General features: G+C 39.6%; 1 protein-coding gene across 3 annotated transcripts; it reads left to right on the top strand.

Moving 5' to 3' along the window:
- Nucleotides 1-4,443: 4,443 nt before the first annotated feature.
- LOC100693083 (rho-related GTP-binding protein RhoA-D) lies at nt 4,444-22,749 on the top strand. 3 transcript variants are annotated; one of them, XM_005478028.4, is made up of 6 exons: nt 4,450-4,598; nt 5,639-5,750; nt 17,649-17,804; nt 19,693-19,813; nt 20,859-20,989; nt 21,106-22,749. In XM_005478028.4, the coding sequence occupies exons 3-6, from the start codon at nt 17,649-17,651 to the stop codon at nt 21,277-21,279; spliced, it is 582 nt and encodes a 193-aa protein (XP_005478085.1). In that variant the 5' UTR covers nt 4,450-4,598; nt 5,639-5,750; the 3' UTR covers nt 21,280-22,749. The 3 variants fall into 3 exon arrangements, with proteins under 3 accessions (XP_003448242.1, XP_005478085.1, XP_005478086.1); XM_005478029.4 differs by having other exon boundaries at nt 4,456-4,598; nt 5,642-5,750; XM_003448194.5 differs by lacking the exon at nt 5,639-5,750 and having other exon boundaries at nt 4,444-4,598.
- Nucleotides 22,750-24,900: the final 2,151 nt, after the last annotated feature.

Here is a 24,900-nt window from a genome sequence, read left to right as displayed (position 1 = left end):
TCCATTAAAATTTAGTTTACATTCACCATGGTCTTCATGGTCAGCTCAGTGATTTATTGGTCAAAAATTGACAATAAGTTAGAAACTATGATTCTTACAAATGTGGTGTGTAATGTCAACATGTAAATAATATCATTTGAAGATTTTAAAAATTACATCACATTTGACCTCTGACGTCTCCTTCAAGGTCAATAGACTGATTTGAAGGGCAAAGTGATAATAATCCCATATGGAGCTATTTATTAAAACCATGTTTCTTACTGTTTGTATTGACAACATATGAACATATAGGAAATGGAATATGAGGATTCTAAATATAAGGTTACTACTGAACTATTACAAGTAAGGTCAAACTTGCATAAACACATTATAGTTTGGATCCAAATATCACATCACATCATTTCATTTACATTTCACATCTACATTTCTTTCAAGTTGACCGCAGAATGCGTTATTTTTGCTGTACTATAAACTTTTGCACATATGCAAAATACCATACTATTCACTTAAAAGTAAATACTGCTCAGAGAGTGAACTGCCTTGGCGAACGTTTGCACTCTAAAGAGTTTAAAACATGTTTTGTCTTTTTTTTTAATTATTTCTCATTTTTCTTCAGTGTTTTCTGTTTTTCTGCAAAATCGTCAGGCTATACTGCCAATCACGTGTGTCCTTTTCCATTTAATTCAAATCTTTGCTGTCATATTTTGATTTTTATGGGCATATCGCTGTGAATTACGACTGAACAAAATCTCACAACATCATAAAATTATTATGACAACCAGATGTTTCCCTCACGAGCTGCTAGAGAGCGAGAAGCAACAGCCACTGGATTTACATTCACCAGGTGGACACTAACATAGCTCCAAATGAATCCAAACGAATAACAGCATGTCTGCTGATATTGCACCAGCAAATTTACCTTCATCTGATGATATTTCACTGTTATGTTTGAAGCATGGTCCAGCTGTTGGTTATTGCGGGTTTAACACAGACTATAAAACTGTATAATGGTGACGTGCTAGCATTGATTAATCTACTATCGGCACTGTTCAGTATGAGTTTACATTTTACAGTTTGCTTTTTCATGCAACATTACAAAGTGTAATTTCATTTAACATTCAAACAGTTCATGACTTGTGTAACTTAGTTCTTGTTGGTACAAGAAAGACTGAAATCTGCATGTAACCTATAAAAGCTGGCTCACGATCCAGAGGGTCAAGTAGACGGTGATGCAACTGTAATAACCTAAGACGTGTGATTATCAGTGTCATGACACCATTTTTGGCCAAATTAATGACCTTTAGTAACAATGTATGAGCTAACTATTAGCACTGTGGTTAGATTTTCCCCTCTGTGTCATTCAGACTGAGCTGGGATGAGCAGCAATGTACGCTGATGATACTGGACACTGCAGATGAAGCTCAGCTCAGGCTTGTTGTTTTATTGTGTCTTGACTGTTCACGAACACACACACAAAAGGAGAAGTTGTCCTTTGGCTTTTCTTTCACTCACTTATCCAATCCAAATTTATTCACACACACACACACACACACCAGCCTAACATGTGGAGGTAACTCATTCCACAGTTTAACGGCTATGGCACAGAAAGCTTGATCCTCCTAGTTCCTAAGTCCAGTATTTGGAGCATGGAGGAGGAACCGGTCAGCTGATCTCAGTGACCTCAAAGGAACACAAGGTGTTAAGAGATCAGCGTCATAAGATGCCACTAACCTTCTAAGGGATTTAAAAACATACAATAAAGCTTAAAATCAATTCTAAGTGAAGGCATGTCTGGACAGAGGAGATATGCTTTGTCTTATAGGTTGTGGTAAGAAGGCAAGCAGCTGCATTTTGGACCAACTGAATGCTTGAAAGGAAGGCCTGATTTATACCAGCGTAAAGGGCATTAAGATTACTGTTAAGTGTCTGCCACACTCTGGGATCATTGCTCATATGTGAATGTCCTTTAATGTAATTGTTTTTACGTTTCTTCTGTATTTTGGTCAGACTCAGCAGTGGCATTAAATCCTGGAAACACCAGTTAAAATCCATACCACTGTTCAGTGATTATTTCGGGTCCATAACAACAACGAATACTCAATATTTATTTTATTGCAGCCAGCAGATCCTGCCGGTGTTTAGAGAACAGAGTTTTTATAGCCTTATTGTTAATGTTGACATGTTTTATTTGAGTTGTTGCTAGTTCTTTTTTTCTTCTTTCTTTTCCTTTTTTTGTTTTTGTTTTTGCTGTCACATTTAAAAAAAATGAAGAAGTGCTTCTAGATGCAGAGGTCAAAATTCAGTCACGCCTCTGAAGCTTGTCGATGTTGTGACTTTAGCTCTCAGTTGTTAAATGGAGGGTCAGTTATCACGATTAATCCAAAGAAATATGTGTGCCATCTATTCCTGCCTCATGATTTACTGCAAACTATAAAGCTTCTTTCTGTTTTATGGAGCAGTTTATAGTCTGGCAGGGGTGTAAAGGTATTTTAAATGTCAAAACTTAGCCCTGTCAAAGCGAATTAACAACACGAACTCACAGTAAATAAAAGATCTGAGCAAATTTAGTTCACCAGTCAAATGACTTGACTTTAAGCTTTTAAACCGCAAATCTTTGATTCCTTTAGATCCTACCAGACTTTGGGAGTGCCTATTCAAAAAAAGGGGGGGCGGGGGGCTTTGCATCCAAAGCACCATCATCTCAAAAGACATTACACTACAAGATGAACCATTTAGTATGGGTCATAATAGCAGTTTGTGGAGAAACAGCTGGAGGCAAACATGTAAATTTGTTTGCAGCTTTCCTTTTACAAACTGTGGCTCCATCTCAAATACTCATCTTCCTCATGTAATCACACATCAGCCAGCAGCAGCTCCCCTTCCGGACAACCTACAGAAATAGCATCAGTACTCTGTGGCACGGGGAGGTGCCAATGTGTACCGTTATATTTGAAACTACAGTATGTGGATATTACCATGGAAACTGCAGAGAGCTGTCCAGATTACATACTGCATCTTGTTGAGGCTTGCAGTTCCAACGTTTCAACAACTAAGTCTTTGTTTTTTACACTAATGCACCAGAAATTTGCTTCCAGCTATTTCTGTTTGGGTACCATTAAACTTCCTAATGTGACTTTTAAAGAACTGTTATGATATGATTGTGAGTGCTCATAATAGGCTGTTGTGGGTTAATAATGCTCATACTGTAGGTGAAATGTTCACCCTACCCCGGAGCTCGTGCTGTGTTTTCACAGCATACTGCACCCTGGGGTGAATGAACTTGCGACCTCACTGAGGGAATGGTATGTTAAAAAGCTTAAATCCCTCTTGTGTGATTTCCTGTTGCACTGTGGGAGAAAATAACTTGGGTCAAAGTCCATTTTCTTAGACTGCACCAGAGGGGACAGAATAATAATGACAGCAGATTAAAATGAAGCCTTAATATATCCATAAAAAACAAAGAAGAAAACAAAATCTTTATATAAATGATGTCATTATTCTTTAACCGTAAAGGGGAGGGCCCATTTAACGGTTAAATCCGTTCAGCCAATAGCGTGCAGGCGGTGGCACCTCAAACGTCCAAGACACTGTGCGATGTTCAAGTGGAGTTAGACTTTTTAAAGCTCAGATTGAGTGCATTGAGAGACGAATGCAGTGTCTCACTCTCTGCCAAAAGTGTCTTATTTTCGCCATAGGGATGCAAGAGTTTTTGTTTGTTTTGTTTTGTTTTGTTTTGTTTTTTGCAGTACAGTAAAGTGATGGGAACCACTAATACAGCTTGCATCATTGTTTGTTCACATTTGAAAATAGGGGCAGCCACACAGAGTATTGGGTTGCATGGAGTATACATTGACACATTGTAGAAGATTTGGCTTTTGCCTGCATTGCCAAATGGTGTAGTTTATAAATTTATAAGAAAAATATACATATCATTTTTGGAATTTTATATTGCGTCTTCATTCCAGTGCAAAAATTGCAAACATTTTAGAATTTCAGAAGTGAGAATTTCATGCTGTTCTTTACCATCTACTAAATAAAAGAAGAAACAATGGAAATGGCATTTCTACTGTCTTGCACACACAACATTGTAGAAAGTTGTTTCCACCAGAAGCTTTTCCTGTTCGTTTGTTTGTTTGTTTGTGTGTTTGTTTGTTTTGCCACCCATAAGTCAAAATTTCGAGTCATTAATTCAAAGTTTCTACCTAATAACTCAAAATTTCAATTTGCTCTTCCCATTCGTCTTATTTTCTCAGAACCTTGAGTTAGACAGTCAATTTTGTGACAAATTTGTGATAATTATACATAATTATGATAGTTATAGTTTGCTTTTGTTTTTCAAGTGGCGAAAACAAGCTTGTTGAGAAAATAGCAGGTAGTCGAAACACTCCCGAACCTGAAACCAAACCTCAGTTAAGAAACGAAGAACTTTGAGTCTCCGAGCGGTCTTTGAATGCACCTGAGAGGGAGGGTCTAGTCAGTTATCTGTAGGCTGCTTCTCGGCCGTTCACTCTGATTACGGCTCCTCTGGAAAAAGGGCGACCACAGGAGGGGAAACACGGAGCTCTTCGCTACTTTGAGAGGACACTTCTGAGAGAGAGGTAAGGAAATAAATGCTTCTATACTTACGCTTATTCGCCTGGAGCTCCGAGAGCCGTCTAGAGTGAATAAAGCGCTTGAGACTAAAAGGAAAAGTAGTTAAGCAGCACCGCTTCGAGTGGATAGCTAACCTTAGTCATTTAAGATTCCAGCAGCACCTCGGTGAGTTGAAACCTGTTACTTGTTTAGAAGTTTTCCAGCAGTCTTTGAGGTTATTATTATTCGTTTATTATTGTTGTTGTTATTATTATTATTATTATTATTATGTTTAAAATGGGGCAAAGGAAAAGGACACACGGAGGACACACCTGTTTGTTTTTCTCCAACCATATCCTAGGGAAGATATTGTTGTTGCCTATCTACCCACTCGATACTTCCTTGCGCAATTTAACTAAATGGACTTTAACTGTGGAGCCGTAGAGCCAGTCTTTAATTGCTATGAAAAACTTCTTTCTGTTTGAGAACCTGTTTGGCCAGTAAGCTGGAACAAAATGTTTTTTTGTTTTTGTTTTTTCTTTATTTCTTTTAGGCAGGAATACTCGGAAAGCTTAATTATTCGAATACATGATACCGACTGTGTGGCTTTTAAAAAAATGTAATTATTATTATTTGGTGACAGAAGTCTGTCCTTTTCACCTGAACAAAAAAAAAAAATGTTAAAAAAACCCCCAAAAGAATACATTCGTCTGTCCCGAGGAAATTCCTCTCTGGTAGTCACCACACCCTTGTTGTGCTGCTCGGCTTCTGTAGCGCAGACCCTCACATCTCAACAGCGACTTGTTCCCTTGTCTTGGCATGTTCACCATAACAAAACTGCACTGCCGGTATTTGGGACTGCGCCAGAGTCAGACCTGCAAAACTCTGCTATGCTTCAACTCAGCTGCTCCCATCTTTCGAGGCTGACGCGCACACTCGGGATGTTGCACGTAAAGAGTCCTCGAAAACGGGTCTTCTCGGTTTGTCCACTGCGCGCGCGTGTGTGATTGCAACATGAAAATATTTTTGTGGGAGAATGATGTAATATATATGCATTTTTTTTTAGCAGAACTGCTGACCCAGCAGGTAGTGGACAGAAGTGAAAGTGTTGCCCAGTGTAACAAGCAAAACAAAATCAGTGCAGTGCAGGGAAATGCAAAGGAAATCCCCGATCTGAGGTATGTATTAAAGGATGTGGCTGTGTGACGAGATGTAATCCACAGGGTTAGGGCTGAAAAAGTAGGGATATTGTTGTAGACGATGGAGTGGATATACTATTGAATGCACACAGGAAAGAGTACACACACACAGGAATCCATACAGATATTATGAAGTTAAAACATGGCATTAATTAATGCTTTGCAAGGTTTTCCGATAATTCGCTGGATAAACATGATAACCCAGATTACACATATTTCTTACTGTTTGTATTGCATCATTAATCACAGCAAAGATTCCACAAAGAGTTTAAGTAGTGTAAATATAATAACCAGCTACAAAGGCAAAGGCAGTAAAGGCATCCTTAGCGGTATTTTCATTACTGATTAAGCTGAGAGTTATTTTCTTGATTAATCGTTTGGTCTGTAAAATGTTGCATGCAAAGAGCCATGTTGATGCTTGTTGTTTTTGCTTGAATGAGGATGATAAATCAAACTTAGCTGCTAATTAATTTTCTGTCGATCGACTGGTTACTCAATCCACTTATTAATCAGAAGCATAGACAGTGTAAAAGAGGGATATAGCTTCTGGGTTTGAGAAGTCCCTTGAACTGTCTTTTTTGGGGGGGTTGTCATAGTGAGCAGGGGGCGACTCTTCTGGTTGCAGAGAGACTTTCGGTTGTAGAGACATCTATGGGAAATAAGCCCTCAGCTCCCTTCACATATGACCTCAGTTAACACTTTTCTTTTGTCTTTAAGGTCTTGGTTGCTAGTTTCAGTTTATACTGAATAAAAAAAAAATAAGTTGGATAATATGGTCATTATTAGAGTCGCAAGTGAGGATTAGTCGCGAATCATTAGCCAATGAGAAAGTTTCACATTTACTCCATTCGCTCATCAGTTTGTTTTACGGCAGAAAAGCTCGACTTGAGAGGGTGTTAAAAAAAAATAGACAACTACACGTTCATTAGGCTTTAACTATTACTGGAACAGGCCTTGTTCTATATATAGGATTTAAGTTGTCCTAAAATACTTACAAAATAAACAAAATCCTCCATATTTCCTATAAAAGTAAGACATTGTCTCCAACTGATTGAACTGCCAAAGATCCATTTATTATTTTATTTTTTTAGTATGTGACCTTTTGTGTTCTTTTTCCAGTATTGAGGCCAGACAGACAGCTGAATAGCTTTGTAGGTCATGAAAGCTTTCATGAAAGACTAATGTGGATCAAAAGCTGCATGTATGCCTTTATAGCCAGAGGTCCTTTCACCCTGGTGTTTGCACCTCTTTTTGTTCCTCTTGGCATTTGACTGACCTGCTCTGCTGTATTTTTACTTTTCAACGATTGATTGTGGCCACCTAACCTTTAGGAAGCACACTACTAGCACTCAATAAAAACGTAAAACGCAAAGATTTAGGAAGTTGGTGCTAAAAAAACGGGAGAGTTTGTTTAGATTTGAGTGCTGAGATTTGATCTCTTTTCCTTTCTATGGGGAGTTAGAAGGTTAAAACTATAGGTGCTTATCAGCTGATGTGCTTAGTTCTTCAAAGTATTAGAATGGACAGCCTTCCATTAGTAGCGATTTCCAAGAAAGCCAGTCTTTCTGGAAACTGATCAAACTGGAGCTTGTTTTACACACTGATGAAAAACAATCCCTTTAGGCACATATGTTTTTCAGTTTTCTAGTCATTTGTCTGCAATCGACAAGCATGGCTGCATGGAACATTGCATCCGTTGGATGTGGGGTGTACCACACACGGGCAGCATGCAGACAAAAAAAAGAGGAAAAAAAAGTCTGGGAGTGTTTCCTGTTTGAATCTTGGGGTTTGAGGTTTCAGGAAGCCTTAAAAGGGTAATGTAAACATTTTTTTTTTTTCTGACAGACTTCAGAAGTACTACTCTCTCAGACTCTTGTAGCCTGTTCCATGTTGAGTTAAGATTCCCTTTGGGAAATTGCTTGGATTGACACTGTATTTGCTCCAGCAGAAAGTTTGGCTGCTCTTTGGTAAATGCTTGCAGTTGGTGTCACCAGTTATCAGTTATGATTTCTGCTGGGTTCCCCCCCACCCCCCGTCTTATGTAGTACTTACTGCATTAAAAAAGCCATTTTAAAGAAGTCCTCTTTACACTGCATTGGCAAAAAAATTATGGACTAATCTTGAAAATCAATAATGAACATAATAGTTTTTTGCAACCCTCACTTTATATTCTTTCAATCCTAATAGTTGTGGAATTGGCGCTTCAGTTTTTAGCCTAATTGGACTGCAGCTATTAACTGGATGCATCTTTTCAGACAGTGTAAAAAAAAAAAAAATGTTTTTGATTATTCTTAAGATCATGGCTTTTTAGTTGGTTTGTAGTTCTTTTCGCCTTCAATTACTTCCAACTGTTGATGGCTAAACCTAATAAGATTTGATGAACTATTTCAAAGGATTCAGATTCAGTGCTAGATTTGATAAAATGCACTCGCTTCTCACACAGCTTCACAGGCTGACAGGACAGATGAGAGACACAGTTGGAGGATTGACTCCATAGAGGCTGTGCACATGTGTGTCAGCTTTCGTTTTCAGATTTCATTTGTGCTGTGTGTGTGAATCAGAAAGAAGCAGGGATGCGGCGCCCTAAGGATATGCAACATTAGCTCCCTGATGGTGACATCACACTGCAACACAGAGAGAGGGAGAGCGCGAGGGACGGGATGAGATGAGGGCTGATTGAGAACAAGAGCCTGGAGGAGGATGGGTAGAAGAGAGGAGCTAAAAGAGCAAACAGAGTTAGGAACAGGGTGCAATCAAGTCGGTTCCTTCACCACGCCGAGCTGAGGTGGTGCGTGTCTGTGCATATGCACACTTTATAATCTTGGAAAGCAGAAATGCATTCCTCATTCCTGTCCAAGTCCTGATTAGCTATTTTCCCAAGACAGCCGATGACTAATTCAAAGATTTGTTTATTTTATACTCATGGAATATTAATCAAAGGCCTCGTTACTGTACTTTAATGCTTTTAAGTTTCTCCATATCGTTTGCTGTTGCAGCAACTCGTGTTCTAGTTTTGACCACAGTGCTTCGCTTTCCTTTCCTCCCTCCCTCCTGCTTTTTGACTTTTGTTTGTACTGCAACCAAGAGGCGGGTGAAGGGATGATTCTGTGTGATATTTCTCTCTTTCGTCCTTTGCTCTCAGCCAACTTGTGTGCACTGTGATAAATTGGGTTGGGTGAGTCTCAATGGCTCTGTCCTATTTTGGGCTCCAGCTAGGTTCTCTGACTTTAGCTCCTTCCCTGGCCTGGATCTTGAGCAATCACTTCTGCTCTTAAGTTTGATTCAACCTTGAAAATGTTAGCTTGGCTTTAACGTCCTTGTTGGAATTTCTCTAACTGAAATTCAAGGGAGAAAAAAAAGCTTCTCCTTTTTTTCCATGGAAAAAAAAAAAAGATATGTAGCTGACCAGTATATTAGGATATAAAAGAGATAAAAGTCTAAGTAGCTTGGAAGGAAAGTGACTCAACATGAAGACATTTTACCTCTAATACAAGATGCTTCTTCAGTTCAGAACTGAGATGGGAAAATGTCTTTACAAAACTTAAAGAAGTCCAGTCACTTTCTTTCCTAGCTCTTACTATCATGACCTGGATGACTGAGAAACTACATGGACTCGAGGTATAAAAGTACTGGGGCTGCCTTCACCTTTTACCAAGATGAGGTACTCATCCTGGAAACCCGTGCCATAAAGCTTCTGGCACATGTTTTTGTGCTGATGTTGAGAAGGTTTAGATGGTCTGCCACGTCACGGCTGAGTTGCTGTTGTTCCTTAACACTTCCACTTCGCAATAAAACCACTCACAGTCGATCATGGAATATCTAGGTGGGAAGAATTTTCACAAACTGAGTTGTTGAAACAGTGGCATCCTGTTATAGTACACCACTCAAAGTTAGTGAGCTCATTACAATGATCTGTTCTTTCAAAATGCATGGCTAGGTGCTTGGTTTTTTGAAGTGGCTTTAAAAACAGTGAATGTGAATGTTGGGTATTACAGGTGGGTTTGTTTTAACAAAGGAAGTTATCAAAGCAGATTAATGAAAAAAGAAAATATCCAATCTGAAATTGCCAGTTGTAATACTGAAAGTGCTTGTTCTTTCAAGACGCAGTTCAAAATATCAGCTGTATTTAGACTACCAATAATTTAGACTTTGTTTGTTAGTGCTTTGGTTTATAATCAGTATGTCACATTTGATTGATAGATTAGTTGATTGGCAAAAAATAATGTAAATGTTTTTTAATGACAATTGTTTAAGGAAATTTAAGAAAAATACTAATCAGCATTATGCATGGCCCCACTTAGGGATTGGTAATTAATCAACTTTCATTTTCATTTTTGAGTTGTTTTTTATGAGAACAGGTTAATTGACTTAATTATTTTGGTTTTGGAATGTAGCTGTAGTTTTGTGATGTGCTTCGAATCCTCTTTGAACCTTTCCTTAATGTGTGATTTATAATCCCAGAAATTTTGTTTGCATATGGGTTTCCACAAAGACAGTGTACAGAAAGAGGTTTGTACTCATTGCAAACGTGCTGCCATGCAGTCCTCCAAAATCCCAACTGCACTGGTCGTGGATGACTATGCAACTTCACCAGGAATGGGAGAAGCACAAAAACCCTATTAAAGATTAAAAATATATTAAAAAAATGTAAAAAAAAAAAAAAAAAGTTAATAATAATAATCATAACAATACAGCTTGAAAAAATGTACACAGTGGCTGCAGCAGACACTTTTGATTGTTTTTAACACTCTTTGTAATGTTATAACGTCACTCTTCTCCACAGCTAGTTGACAATCCAATGGCAGCATAAACAGGAGTAGCCCACAGACTGGTTGTACCACATACTTTGTACACTGCCTCCATCGATGGCATACACTCCCTGCAGGTAGACGGATAGTCCCCGATTGCCTTTGCGCTGAAGCTTAGTTTTGTCTTCACAGTGGCAGCACAAAGTTTCTCGCTGTCTCTGTCATTTTTTACTTCAGTTCACATTAATTTCATGTTTACATTTCAGACATCACACAATGAATTAATCAATCAATTAATCAAGAAAGTAATCCTCAGATTGACTTGAAAAACATCAATGATCCTAGAAAATGTGTTTGTTTGTTTTTGGGCAGAAAGAAAGTTAGAGATGCTGGTGGTAGAGGGATGTTGTGTGTTTAGAAGAAAAGGGTGAGGGGTGTTGAAAGTAGGTGAGAGATTCCTCATGGCTTATGTCCTCCCACATTTTTACACAGTCAGACAGGGCTGTGTGTGAGCGCTTAGTGACCCGACATTAATCATCACATGGAATGCACTTTGCAGCTTTGGCCAACCACTGTGTCAGAATGTGAACTGCTACTACCCAGTTAATATGTTTCTTTAACAGCTGTTTGTTCATACATCACCTGGAAGTGTACAGTCAGTTTACAGTTAACAGGGGTGTGCTGTGTTGCTTTCCAGGGAAAAGGAAAATATGGGAGATGAATCTGGTCACATGGAGGACTTGCTGAGAAGTAAAATGATGATTTTATGATCAACTAATTCTATATTTTTTTTCCTGCCTTTGGTCAGATCCTGCTGGTAGTCTCTTTAAGTGAAGATGAGAAATTGAGTATCCTCTCCCTCACCTCTGAACAACAGGAAGCTCAGACATTCACATAGTTTAAATTTTTCTGTTTGCACTTAGAACAAGTATGTTTCTGCCCTTTTCCTGTGCTTCTATGTCAGACATGATGGAAAGTGGGATTGTTTGTACAGATCTTCAGTCATATTCACAGATTTGTCCTGAATCACCCCAGTGTTTGATTGCCTGTGTGGGCCTGTGTACTCTTGGGTCTTCAGTCTGAGTGGTGAGCTAGTATTTTGGAAGACATCCGGCAGGTGACATGACTAACAGGAATGTATAAGGCATGATGATGCCTGTGGCATGTTTCTGCAGGGGAGGTAAACGTGTGCATTCCTCACGTCCTCTGCTTGAGGTGTTGGTGACACATTAAATGCGATTGATATATTTTATGTTAAAAAGTTTAACTGTCAAGCTAACTGCGGTATAGCTTAAAATGTGCAGCCCACATCTCTAAACTTCAGACCTAACTAAGCCTGAAATATAACACTTATAAGAAACAGAATTGCTGTCTCTGGGTGGCTTTTTCCTCAGTATGTTGTCTATACGAACTTGCTGTTGTATCATTAAGTTAACATACATCTTCAAACTTGGAGATATTATTTTTTTGTTGCGCCCACACTGGGCATCTCCTCTAGAGATGCCCAGTAGATGACGAGGATGGAGAGTGGGGGTGGGGTTGCATAAGTCGAAGAGTTTATTGAAGTAGAGATGCAAACACTGCCGCAGTTTTACAAAAGAAACCTTTATGTAACAGCATCAGTCTATGTCAATATAAATGATATTGTCTTAGACTTTTTCAAAAATCCATTGTTAGAAAAATGTCATCCAGCCCTAATCATTATCTAGTAAAGTTAAAGCCCTACGTTATTTTTTTGGCACCCTGGCTGCATTGGCAGAGTGAATGAATTTGCTCAAATGAATCAGAAGCTGCATAATATACACAGGTGATGAGCATTATATGGACATTAAAGTGGTTTATGATGATTTTTGTACTGTGTTTTGTAGAACACAGAAATGTTTTGTTGTGGTAAGAATAAAATATTAATGTTCAAATAGTTCTTCTGGAAACAAAAGCTTTTTTTAACCCATATCAGCTCTGATGGTGCTGAACTCCGCAGTACCAATTACGCAAAACAGCTGCCTGTTAACAAAATTCAAAATGCAGCTTCACAGTTGCTTCACCCACTCACAGCGCTGTGCTTTTCAACAGAGCACAGCAGGGTGTTACACAGCAGCTGCCACGCTCGAGACATCAAGAGAAGGAAATTGAAATCCACTGTGCCATCTATGCCTCTTTTCCACTTGCACCTACTCGGCTGTACTCTACTGTACTCTGTCTGCTTCCATTGCAGTTGAGCACCACATCAATGTGTGTGGAGTCATTATAATAACGTGGCCCAAAAAATCCTGTGACGTCATTTGTATACAACACAAAACAAACAATGGATGACATCGAGGTGATGGCATACCGTCTGCTAACCCATGGTAAACGTCTGCACCTCATCATTGAAGCACAGTGTTGGTTTGTGTGTTTGCCTGGTTCCAAAAATGGCAGGTTTGAATCTTGTGAAGGAGTGGCCAATCGGTGGCATGCGGTCTGTTGATGTCTCATTTTCAGCTCGCTTGGAACCCAAGTAGGTACTAAAAAAAAAAGTACCTGGTCCCAGGTACTACCACCAAATGGAAAACCCCCAAAACAGTGACATTGAGCCAAGCCTGGTAGGTTTTATTGGAAGAGAAGCTGTAGAGACCTTCATGATGTTTAAAGGTTTGGGGTGAGCTGGTCAGAAGATGATTACGATCTTTTGGTGAAGGATGATGAGCTAAATTGAATTCCTTCTAAAACGTTTTTTGCTTTCACACTGAAAGCTGTGATCAGAAATATCACTGCTGCGTCCGTCTTTCAGAATACTTGTTTGCTTTGTTATTTTTTTGGCTGCCATCAGTTCAATAACTTACAACTTTGCATTGCATTATATTTAGTGTTGTCCTTACTGTTTCACAACAAATAATTTAGCTTTGTTGATTTGGAGTGGGAAAGTTTGGAAATTGTTGTAATAGATTTACTGATGAGATTTATGCAGTTCATTAAATAATTGAGATCGTTAGCCAAATAAAATAGTATAAAAACATTAAATCACCCTCCTCTGTTGTACATGACAGTAAATCAAATGGGGTACTATGTGTAGGGTTGTTTGAGTGCCTTGAGTTTGTGATTAAAGGTCAGTCCATACTTCAAGAAGAGGAAGGTTTTTTTAATGTATTTATCTTTTTAGTCTTAGTCCTTCTCCTGGTGTTTCCGGACAATTTTTGTGGGTTTTTTTTTTTTTTTTTTTTTTTTAACCCCCACCACCTGAAGTGAACAAGACTGGCTAATGTGTTACCCCTGCAGATATGAGTCACAACCTGCCAGCGAGGAGAAATGAGGGAGGAAGCGGCATCTGTGCTGCATGTGTGGGAAATGAGAACTTTGTCCTTTGCTACTCCACACAGGGCAAATATTATGCAAGACAGGCTCATTCATCCTAAGACACGTGTGAACACGCACGTTGATATGACCCGTTTGAAGCTCGTGTGCTTAGGCAGTCGCTGCATGTGCACTATGGCTCATCACTCAGGATATGTTGTCATTCTTCTTCAGCTTGGCCTTTGGCTCTGTTTAGCTTGTTCAGCAGTGATCTTAGTACCACACAGAGCTTGCTACAAGTGCATTTCGACATGCATTGGTCACATTTTTTGTAAACGTGATGTATGAAGAGCGCCTTGAGCGGAATTTTCTCAAATATGGCAGTAAAGTTTACTTGGACCCAAAGCTTAACAGTTGATGTTTCTGTTTGAGGTGCAAGGCCACTGTAACATCACATGGATCCCATTCTTGTAAATGTGACACATCCAAGGCACACTTACTGACTTTTGAACAAGGCATAACATGGAGTGTTACAATAAAACTGTAGGTGACTGAGGGTGATATTTCTTGGAATTGCTTTTTATGAGGTTAATGTTGTTGTTTTATATCATTGTAGTTTTTTAAGTGTTTTAAATGCAGCCACGTGTACTTTCAAAGCTACAAGCAGTACACCAATTAACCTAACATGCATAACTATGGGAGGAACCCATACAGGAGCAGGGAGAGGCCTTGGACGGTGTTAACTACTGTAATACAAAAATGGAAAGTGCTTTGTGACTTCAGGAAACATACGAGGCGTTACTGGTTGTGTTTGCTCCGTTTCCAGTAAAGCTTATTGAAAATGACCCAGTGGAAGAAACTCAGTGAGGAAGAATGATGGTAAATAACAAAAGTGGTGAAGTCCCACAATCTTCACTTCTTCCTCTCCTGCATCAGTTGCTCTCATGTTGTGTCTTACCAGGAAGTCACTTAAAAGAATCTGAAAGATAAACGAGAAAGATGATTGATAATAGCAGCGGCAATGCTTGGCGCTTATATAAATACGTAAGGATGACATAAATAACTTTTTAGGGTGTGATGAATTGATCAAAGTTCCTTGTCTTACCTCCTGAAAGAAGCCTCAGTTCACTACTTATCTCTGAGAAGACTCCCCTTGTGGTCAATCTGGTTATTAGTATTTACTTACTGTTGTATTAGTTCATTGATTTGCTTTTGATCTTGCATAATACATGAGAAAAAAATGCAGATGTTATATGTGTGAATATTTTATAACAGTGTATGGTATGAATATTGTATGAGGGTTTTAAGTGAATTGTTTCTATCCACAATCTAAGGGTAATGGAACACACCCGATATGTAACTCTTATTTAGGGAACAAGCCCTTGTAGTGCCTGCTCCTGTCCTTGTCCTGGCACAGTATGCACACACAGACACATTAATGCAAAGTAAAGGGGCCATTATCCCCACTAAGCACCATTTGCTGCCACTGTCACAGTGGGGAGCCTGCTCTGAGTGCCACAATCATCAATATGCCGCATTATTTTATCACAGCACAAAATCTGCAGGACTAGCCCCATTTTCTGAAGCTTTCTGGGGCTGCGCTGTAGCTCCAAGTCACGTGTGCATGTGTTTCTGGATGAGTTTGTGTGTCTTCCCTCTGGCAGTGACAGTATGATGTATGGGGGAGCAGCAGCCTGCTATCAGAGAGAACAGGTGGCTCTCTCAAGAGACAAACTGACAACACACTGTCCTGATTTAATGTGTAGGAGAAAAAAGAAAACGGAACAATCGTCTTTTTATTCTCGTGGTAAAAATTAGTAGCTGTTATTGCCACGAGGGGAGGTGATTGACTGAGGCCCACAACATGATGGAGGACTAAAATGAAGGCTCTTTCAGGGTCAGTGGTTCATTTTAAGTAGGCTTTCAGAAGCTATTAGAAAATATTAGCTTCAGCTTTTATGAAGGTTTAGAGTCCACAATGACATGGCGGTCCACCCACAGACCATTTTTAAGGAAATAACTTTTTTGTGTTTATTATTCTGTTTTCAATGATAGGAGTTTTTGATAGGTCTTTTGATTAGTAATGATGAGTCACTGGCCTTTTTCCTGGTGGCACTTATGTGGAAGATAATGAGAGGTGTGGCATTTAAGTCTGTGGAAACATCCTGCAACAGGAAGATGGCGGTAAAAGTAAAAAACTTCCACGGAAAGTTATTTGCAGACATAATCAGCAGAGTATTAATTAACTCTCCCAGACACACACACACACACACACTTGTCGTTAAGCTTTTAAAACCCAGAGGCGTTTCAAGATGGCTGCCAAGTGACCAGACCTGTTTCTGAAAAGACTTGGGCGTCATGCCTTTGATACTGGGATGCTGGCATGCCATGTGAAAGCACGCACTGTAGTGGCATTATGCTGTTTTTGTTTGGTTTGGTATGAATGAGCAAAGGCAACATAAAGAGGGGCCTTCCTGGCCACACAGACCACCATTTCTGTCTGAAAGAGGCTAATGAGTGCTTAAACGTGTGCTCAGACTTCTTGCATTCTCAGGTATATTTCTGCTTATTAATCACCACGGGTTTTCATTTCTACTTGTGTGTGCCTTATCCCTTGTTTGGTCATTTGGGAGTGACGGAAACAAGCCCAGAGATATTATCACCTTTTAAGTAGCAAAACAGTTATTTAACAAAACTTCCACCAAGTCCAAAGGTCATTCTCTTGTGTTAGTTTGGCCTCCTGAGGGAAATGTCTGACTCTTTACAGCTAAACACCCGACTGTGTTCACCAGGTACTATAAATTATATTTGGTGTCGAGCAAGTAGAATTCATTCATTTTTTACCAGCAAAAAAAAATACAAAAAAATAGTGCTGCAGGTCATAAAACAGAAACAATCAGGAGATCTGGTGATAGTTCTTTACTGGTTCATCATCTCAAGTGACTACTTTAAATAATTGGGACATATTACTACATCTTTCATCAGTTATTACTTAAATAGTGTGTGTATGTGTGTGTGTGTGACTGTGTGAGCGAGTGAGTGTGTGAGATTGAGTGATTGCAGAGGTTTTGATCCTAATCTTGGTCCAGGTAGTTTGAGGCTGGTGGAAGCTGAAGCTCCTGGCAGGCAGCCAGTACGTTGTCTCATCTCCGGCTGCCTTCCCTCCATTATTGTCAGCCCGTGGGAGATGGCTATTGATCTGTGTGTGTGTGTGTGTGTGTGTATGTATGTGTTTGTGTGTGTGGCCATCGCTTTCGCTCTCTGTCTCTCCCTCTCTCTTGGTCTCTGACTAGCCACATTTCACTCAAATATATATACCTTTCAGGGATACGAGAGAAGAGATGAGAAGAGAAATGTGTGCAGTATAGAGGTGTCAGACCAAACCAGTAAGAGCTGTATATCACTTGGCCACAGGGATGTAGAAGTGACATGTTAAAGATCATTATAAATGTGATTGTTGCACAGAGGTCATGAGTGTACAGCAGCGTGTAGACCACAGGCGATGCAGGCAAAGCGGCGTCAGTATTTTGTACTGTACTGTACTCTTTACAACTCTTTATATAAATCCATCTGAAATCACATCCCTGCACATCTGTTCTCCTTTACTTTTGTGTTTGGTGATTTTGTGAGACAAAATTGCCAAGTCTGTGGCTCTTGTCCTCATCCCTTCCCTCTCAGCCCAGAAAAGAGGCTGTAGCTCTAAAACAGAAATTGGTCTTTTTCATTTCTTTCTCACTTTCTATTTGTAGTTTCTTTCTCTGTTTTTCACTTCCCTCCCCTGTTTGAAAGCACTTGATTCTCCCCAGTTCACTAATCATCACAAACTTGTTTACTAATCAAACTGTGTTATGTTTTGTAGATGGCTGCAATCAGAAAGAAACTGGTGATAGTTGGGGATGGTGCGTGTGGGAAAACCTGCCTGCTTATTGTCTTCAGTAAGGACCAGTTCCCAGAGGTCTACGTCCCCACTGTGTTTGAGAACTACATCGCTGACATTGAAGTTGATACCAAACAGGTACGTCGTATTTGAAATATCCGTTTTTGGTGTGAAGACTATCAATAATTTAAAGTATTGAAATAGAAGTAATAGTTTGACATTTGTGTATTTGTAATAACTTCACTTAAAAAGAGGTTAGAGTTTCCATTTGACATTTATTTTTTGTTTGGAAAGGTAATAAAAGCTTCTTTTTTTTTTTTTTTTTAATCAGTGGCTCTCAGCCATTTGGCTTGTGATTCTTACAAAACATCAGCATCTATTTGAGCTCCTTGTCACTGTTTAAGACATTTGTTAGTTTTTAGTATTTCCCCTCCAAGCTTCTCGTATGGTGCCATTTAAACAGTAGTTAGGTTATTTCTGAAAAGAAGGACAAATAAGAGTCCAAAACAGTTTGCAGATTGTTTATCCTGTGGTTTGAGTACTAATGTTCTCTGTGAACTTCAGTTATTAAATGAAGAAAATGAAAGTATAAGGATATACTTTTTGTAATAAAGAAGCAAAGACTGACTACACTGGTGTGTATGTATTGATAATATTAATAGGAGACATTTTATATTACAGGTATTACTCCTACCCTTACTACTTAAGTACTTTTGCTTATATAATATTTTAAATGGTGTTCATTTTACTTGTTGTGGAGTATGAGTGCAGTGTTGTTCCTCTTTTACACAAGTGCAGAAACTAAGAGCAAATTTGAGCTATTTCTTGGAACAGGCAGGTTTATGTGACAGTCTTTGACCCTGTTGATTGTGGACCACATCCCATCAAGATTGATGGCAATAAGTGCCTGCTCTGCGAGAATATTTGTGCTATTTCATTGTTATAAAGCCGCAGATCTCCAGCTAGCAACAGGAAATGGATCAGTGCCACCTTCCTGTGCAAGGTCGGGACCTCTCTCCTAATACATCATGACTAATGTCCCGTTTCCTGTTCCTTTTCCTGTGCTGTAAAATTGGGGATCAGCCAGTTTTTACTTCAGTAGGTTGAATGTAATGGACATCTCTCAGCTGTGGCACAAAGAATTTAAAATGTAACAACTTTATTTGATGCCGGAAATATTTTATAACACTGTTTGACTTACACCTTATATTACGTTATGGTTAATGTTACTAAGAAAAAAAGATTTCTCTTGGGAACCTGACTCCTAAGAGACATCTACTGGTAAAAGAAGCAAAAGGCAGCTGACTGAGGTTCTTCCTGGTTTGAAATAGCTTATTTTACAACAGGTTACGTGTTATATCTCATTAAATATTGAAAATACCCTTCCTGTGGTAGACTATAAGTGCTGTGTCTGGGCAATCTTGTTAAGAAGCTTGTGAGCCAACAAGAAACATGTGAGATGTAAGAAAAGCCCAGAAGAATTGTTGAGACTCTGGAGTACAATCAAGATGTACTCCAGCTGTGATTAGTAGTAAAAATACTGCAAATTAAATCAGCAGAAGGATAAAATGCATAAAGAATGCAGTTTAGTCCTCAGACAGTTTAGTTTTTACTTTAAAAAAAACATAATTTCCTCATGAAGTGACATTTCTAGGCTACTGTGTACTAAACATTCCTGTGTAGTTCCTTGTGGTTGCATTGTAACTAGAGCTACAGCTCATGCTGACCTCTCGCAAATGATTTTTGCAAGGGTTTTCTTTTATCTGGAGCAAGCGAGGCACTGAGGGACTTCTAACAGCTTGATTAACAGCTGAGATCCTCTGGGAACCACCTACACCTCTGCAGACTTGCTAGTTAGGCCCGGTAGTGGAGGAATGAGTTGTTCTCAGTTATTTTCCTCCCTCTGTCCAATGGGATTTCTTTTGTTGTCTATACTCTGTTTTTGTATTTTAATGCTAGCAAGTGTATGCTCTGTGTTGGAGCTGCTTGCTTCATATGTTTTGTTCTTTGTCTTCCTCTCTCTCAGGTGGAGTTGGCATTGTGGGATACAGCAGGTCAGGAAGACTATGACAGATTGAGGCCTCTCTCCTACCCTGACACAGACGTAATCCTCATGTGTTTCTCCATAGACAGTCCCGACAGTTTAGGTAAGGCGGCGGTGAAAGTGTGTTTTAGTTCATTGCTGTGCCCTAGTTAAGATGTTTTTCTGAAATCAACAAGCAAAGTCTCAAAGTTCCTGAGACAGTGTTGTATTATTTTTTGTAAGATTAGTTTACAACAAAGGTCACCTGGCAGGGAAATGTTCCAGATTTTATCTGTTCATGGTGCTAAGTTTTCTTACAAAGGGTTTTCCCACATATTTTATTGGTATCGTAACCTGCTGTTGAAATTCCATCTTCCATTGTCATGGAAAAGTCATAACTTGACTGGTTGAACTGCATTACGATGCATTAGTATGTACGCACACACAAGATTACAATCGTTCTTCCAATGAATTGAGGAATGAAGTTTGGCCATCAGAAGACCTTTGTAACTTTGATTGCTATGGTAGACATGGACAAGGGTATGCACGGACTGGAGAGGGTTCACAGCGCATCAGGAACATGCAGTTACTATGGATGAAATGCAGGAAACTTGGATATATTTCTTCAGCGAGGTTTTGGGCGCAGCCTTTAAATGCAGTTTCCACTACCACCTCAGCATCTCCTCAAAATCTCAGCAGGGTACTTCTTTTATAGTCCTTAGGTGTTAAGCAAAGCTTAGCAGAGCGTCACTGTATCTGGGCTTGGTTAAATATGTGGAACTACCGGTAGTGTGGGATGCTTGTGTTTATTTTTGTTGTGTTGTCAGTCCTTTAACATTGCCATGGCCACAGAGAAAACAAAAGTCATGAAGTACTATAAATGTCTTTTAGAAGAGCGAAAATAAGGGTTGTAACTTAGCATTACAGCCAGTCTTTGATTTTCTCATCCATGCTTTACGATATTCCTACTCTAGCACAAAATGTAATCTCTGTTCAGAGAAAAATTGCTTGTTTTGTAGACTGTGTCAGTGACCTCTTGGTATTTTTTTTTTTTTTTTTTGTGCACAGTCACAAGGGAAACTAGTGACTGTCCTTTATAGGAGGGAAAAGGTCTGGTACAAAACTAATGCTCTGATTTTTATATATGGAATTTTTCTTTATTCTTTTAGAGAACATTCCTGAGAAATGGACACCTGAAGTGAAGCACTTTTGTCCCAATGTCCCAATCATCCTCGTGGGCAACAAGAAGGACCTTAGGAATGATGAACACACACGCAGAGAGCTGGCCAAGATGAAACAGGTCTTGTATTTTGGGGGGTTTTTTTGGGGGGGGGTGTTAAAGGAAACATACTCAGTAGATAAATGTCCACGCACAACCACTGAAATTTTAACTGGCTTTCTATATATGATACCCAGGAACCAGTAAAGCCTGAAGAGGGCAGAGACATGGCCAACCGCATCAGTGCCTTTGGCTACCTGGAGTGTTCAGCCAAGACCAAGGACGGAGTGCGGGACGTGTTTGAGATGGCAACCAGAGCGGCACTGCAGGTGCGCAAACGTAAGAAGAGGGGTGGCTGCCAGATTCTGTGAACAGCCAGAGTGTGTTGGCCACTCAGCACCTGAGGGAGGACTACCCCCTCCCCGACACACAGAGCAAACCTAGAGAAACCTTAAATCAATGGCTTCCATGGACTTCACAGACGCAGATATGCCACTGGCAAATATGAAAGACTGACACACCTGTTTAAAAGCAAAACAAATCAGCCTTTTTTTTTTCTTTTTCTTTTTTTTAAAGCAGCCTCCTCTGCAGCTCACACCTAGTTATTGCTTCTTTCCTGTTTTTTCTCTACCAGAACACAAGCTTGTTTGAAGGACCAACCCGCTTACTTTACTTTTATACATATGAATGTATGTTTGTATTTATGTGCATATACTTTATAAATGTCATGCATTGGCCACAGTGTAATGTTTGTTTACAGAGAAGGGTTTTGTGGACTTTCTCTCACAGCTATGAGCTGCACACAGCTTTACTTTTGCTGTTTTCCTCTGCTTCTCTTCAACCTGTGTGTACCACTTAGTCTCCTTTTATACATCAGCTTCAGTCATGATTCATAATCTTTTTTTGTCAGACAATTTATTTTAGACCCCAAAAGTTCTATTTCACCAAGTGCTGTGTCAGCAGAGTGCTGTTTTCCACAGCTTTCCCTTCTGACACAAAGGACTAAATTTAGAGCCTGTTCACACGTCATTAATCCACTGAAACCTACATAAAGTAATGCAGGAGTGACTGTATGGAGAGGCTTTGGACTGCACCTTGGTCTCTGTCTCTCTCCATGGCGATGGCTTAAACTGGCACTGCAGACAGTGGTCTATTGTCTTGGACACAATATGCGCAGTCGTGCTCACACCGGCTCTGGCAGACGTCACTACATCTTTCCCCCTGATGAGCCCTGCATCCTGCCTGTACTGTTTGAGGTCCAGTATACAGTCATCTCACATTACTGTGTACTGGACTCACTGCGGATGAATGCACACAATATACAGCCATATTAATATTATATAACATCAGCCTAGTCTGTGTGTAAAGGTAGCTGACAACTAGATTAGCAGCTCAAACATCATTGCGTGGTGTACAGGAGCCCTTAGTCACTGTATGGACATTCTTTGAGTTGTGAACAGGCAAAAAAGCAGTGTCTCTTGAGTAGCCCCTAAAGATGATAGAAATGTTTCCAAACAGTGTAGACAAAGGTGGTGATTAAGAATAACAGTGATGTCTTTTGGCCCTAAGCTAAAACCGTAAAGCTGAAGAGATTTTACACCAATGTGACAAAACTGTAAAACAGAATTGGAATAAAAAAAACATAATGGGGAATGAAACGCCAGTTTAAGCGTGTGTCTGTCCTTCAGAGCCAAAATAAAGAAGTACAGGGCAAAGGCTGTATTCACTCTTGCCCAGGAAGAGCCCAGATCAAATTGTTTGTGTATTACATCTTACAAATATTCATCTTGCCACAATAACAAAAGCAAGATGTTCTTCCACTTGGAGTGGGCGTAGGCTAATATCTGGCCAGTGGCTCTGTCTTAAATGTCACAACAAAATTTGAGAAAATGTTGATTGAAGCTGCTTTACAAACAGGAGTGGGATGTTTTGAATGTCTGAAACATGACAAACATGTTAATAAAGTATTTTTGAAATACTACTTTGGTTTGGTTTTGGAGATGGTTTTAATACATTTACATTTCAATAACGTTTTACTCTTATTTATTACAACTGACTTCTATTCTATAAGTAAATCAGCATTTAAATTTTTGGCATCCCTTGGTATAATATTTAGGGCCCGAGCACTGAGAGTGCGAAGGCCCTATTGTATCTGCTCTGTTTATTATTATTATTATTATTATTATTATTATTATTATTATTATTATTATTTTTCATTGAAATGAATTGCCTTTTTGAGGGCTTTAACATGCTCAAAAACTCGTGAAATTTTGCACACATGCCAGGTCTGGTGAAAAATTTTGTATTTTAATGGTTTTACATATGAGCATTGGGAAATGGCTCTGTAGCGCCACCTATGCCTTGTTAAATGCAGCCCTACGAACACATCGTTTGAGCTACATGTATGAAATTTGGCACACATGTGTATCATGCCAAGACGAACAAAAAAGTCAATGGGACCATTGACGCAAACCCAACAGGAAGTCTGCAATTTAGAAGTGAACGTGACATTTTGGCTCTAATTTTGCCATTTCCATGCCTCGAACTTTTTCGAACTCCTCCTTGGGATTTGGTCGTATAAGCTTCATCTTTGGTCAGTGTCAACTACACACCTGCGCCATGTTAAATTGCGGAGCTTTTGAGTTTTCGCGATACTGTGTGGCCGTGGCGCCACGGCGAATTTCGATGACTCGCCATGAAAATCTTATTGCCTCTCATTCCCTCATACATGGTCCGACGTGGACCAAAGAGCACACATATGATAAGGCTCCACCCCTGAACATATTCCAACTGCCATATTTGACACCAGGGACAGCGCCACCTAGTGGGAACAGGAAATGTCATGTTTTACACTTTGGTGTACAGTATTGTTATGGTTGACATCTGCAGCCTCAAATTTCTCCAGGAAAGCCTTAAGCAGTTGGTCTTGGGTTACAGTGAAAACTGAGTTTTCGCGAAAGGGTGTGACCCCAGCAGCATGGCGAACATTGATGTCTCGCCATGAAGAAACAAATTAGTGTAACTCAATGAAATCCAGTCTGATCAGTACCAGACTTTAAAGGCATGATGTCAGACCCGCCCTGAACAGATTGATGTGCCCATTGACAGGAATACGTAGAGCGCCACCTAGTGGGAACAGGAAATGTCATGTCTTATATTTTGTTGAACTGATTTTCACAGGTTCATCGTGGCCACTTCAAAAGCGGTGAATATCACCATCAGTCCCTCTTGATGCTTCAGTGAGAAAATTGTGACTTTAAACTGAACGGCGCAGCCCGGCGGCAATGCGGTTCACCATGAACAATGAAGTGGCTTTTGAGGGGCTTGGAAAGTTTAAAATGTCTTGAAATTTGGCGCACACCTCCAATGTGATGAGCGCTTTCTTTTTATTTTACCATTTTCATTGAATAGCCCAAAATGGCTCCACAGCGCCCCCTACAAAATTTCAAAACAACAGCCCCTGCTCTGTGTTTAATGTATGAGTCTGAAACCTGGTAAGCTTATGGAAGATATCAAGATGTACAAAAAAGTCTCTTGGAGCAATATCCCAAATCCAACAGGAAGTCAGCCATATTGAAATTAATGTGTAATTTTGGCGACCTTTCCCCTTCTTTTCAGGCACCTTTCTTTGACGAACTCCATGTCCAATCTCTCCCAAAGATCGCAGGCGTGATGAGACTCGAGCTCGGAAACGTTTGTTATGCCATTTGTCAGTAATGGTTAGAGCGCCACCTAGTGGGATGACTATAATATTGGTTGATTGAGATGAAATTTTAGCTGGTGGTTAAATGCATGAATTCCATCAATGTGACATCAGATCGGAAGCGCTGGTTTCAGGTGTTGGGCTTGGCTCGACGTGCTGGGGTGCGAGGGCCCTCATATCGCTGCTTGCAGCTTTAATTAAAATGAGAATTAAAGAGACCTCAGACTTAAAAGTTAAAAAAAAAAAAAAAAAAAAGATTGGTAGGTTTGAACATTAAAGTGACCTCATG

Source organism: Oreochromis niloticus, linkage group LG20 (genome assembly GCF_001858045.2).
Source record: "Oreochromis niloticus isolate F11D_XX linkage group LG20, O_niloticus_UMD_NMBU, whole genome shotgun sequence".
In the NCBI taxonomy this organism is placed as follows: Eukaryota; Metazoa; Chordata; class Actinopteri; order Cichliformes; family Cichlidae; genus Oreochromis; species Oreochromis niloticus.
Note: the sequence above shows the minus strand (reverse complement) of the source record. Positions and strands in the feature narration are given on the sequence as shown.

Excerpts from the sequence above, each read along its gene's own strand:
- LOC100693083 (XM_003448194.5), top strand. The coding sequence starts at position 17,649 with ATGGCTGCAATCAGAAAGAAACTGGTGATAGTTGGGGATGGTGCGTGT. Across the intron at positions 17,805-19,692 it reads TTGAAGTTGATACCAAACAG|GTGGAGTTGGCATTGTGGGA; the intron begins GTACGTCGTATT and ends CCTCTCTCTCAG. Across the intron at positions 20,990-21,105 it reads AGCTGGCCAAGATGAAACAG|GAACCAGTAAAGCCTGAAGA; the intron begins GTCTTGTATTTT and ends TATGATACCCAG.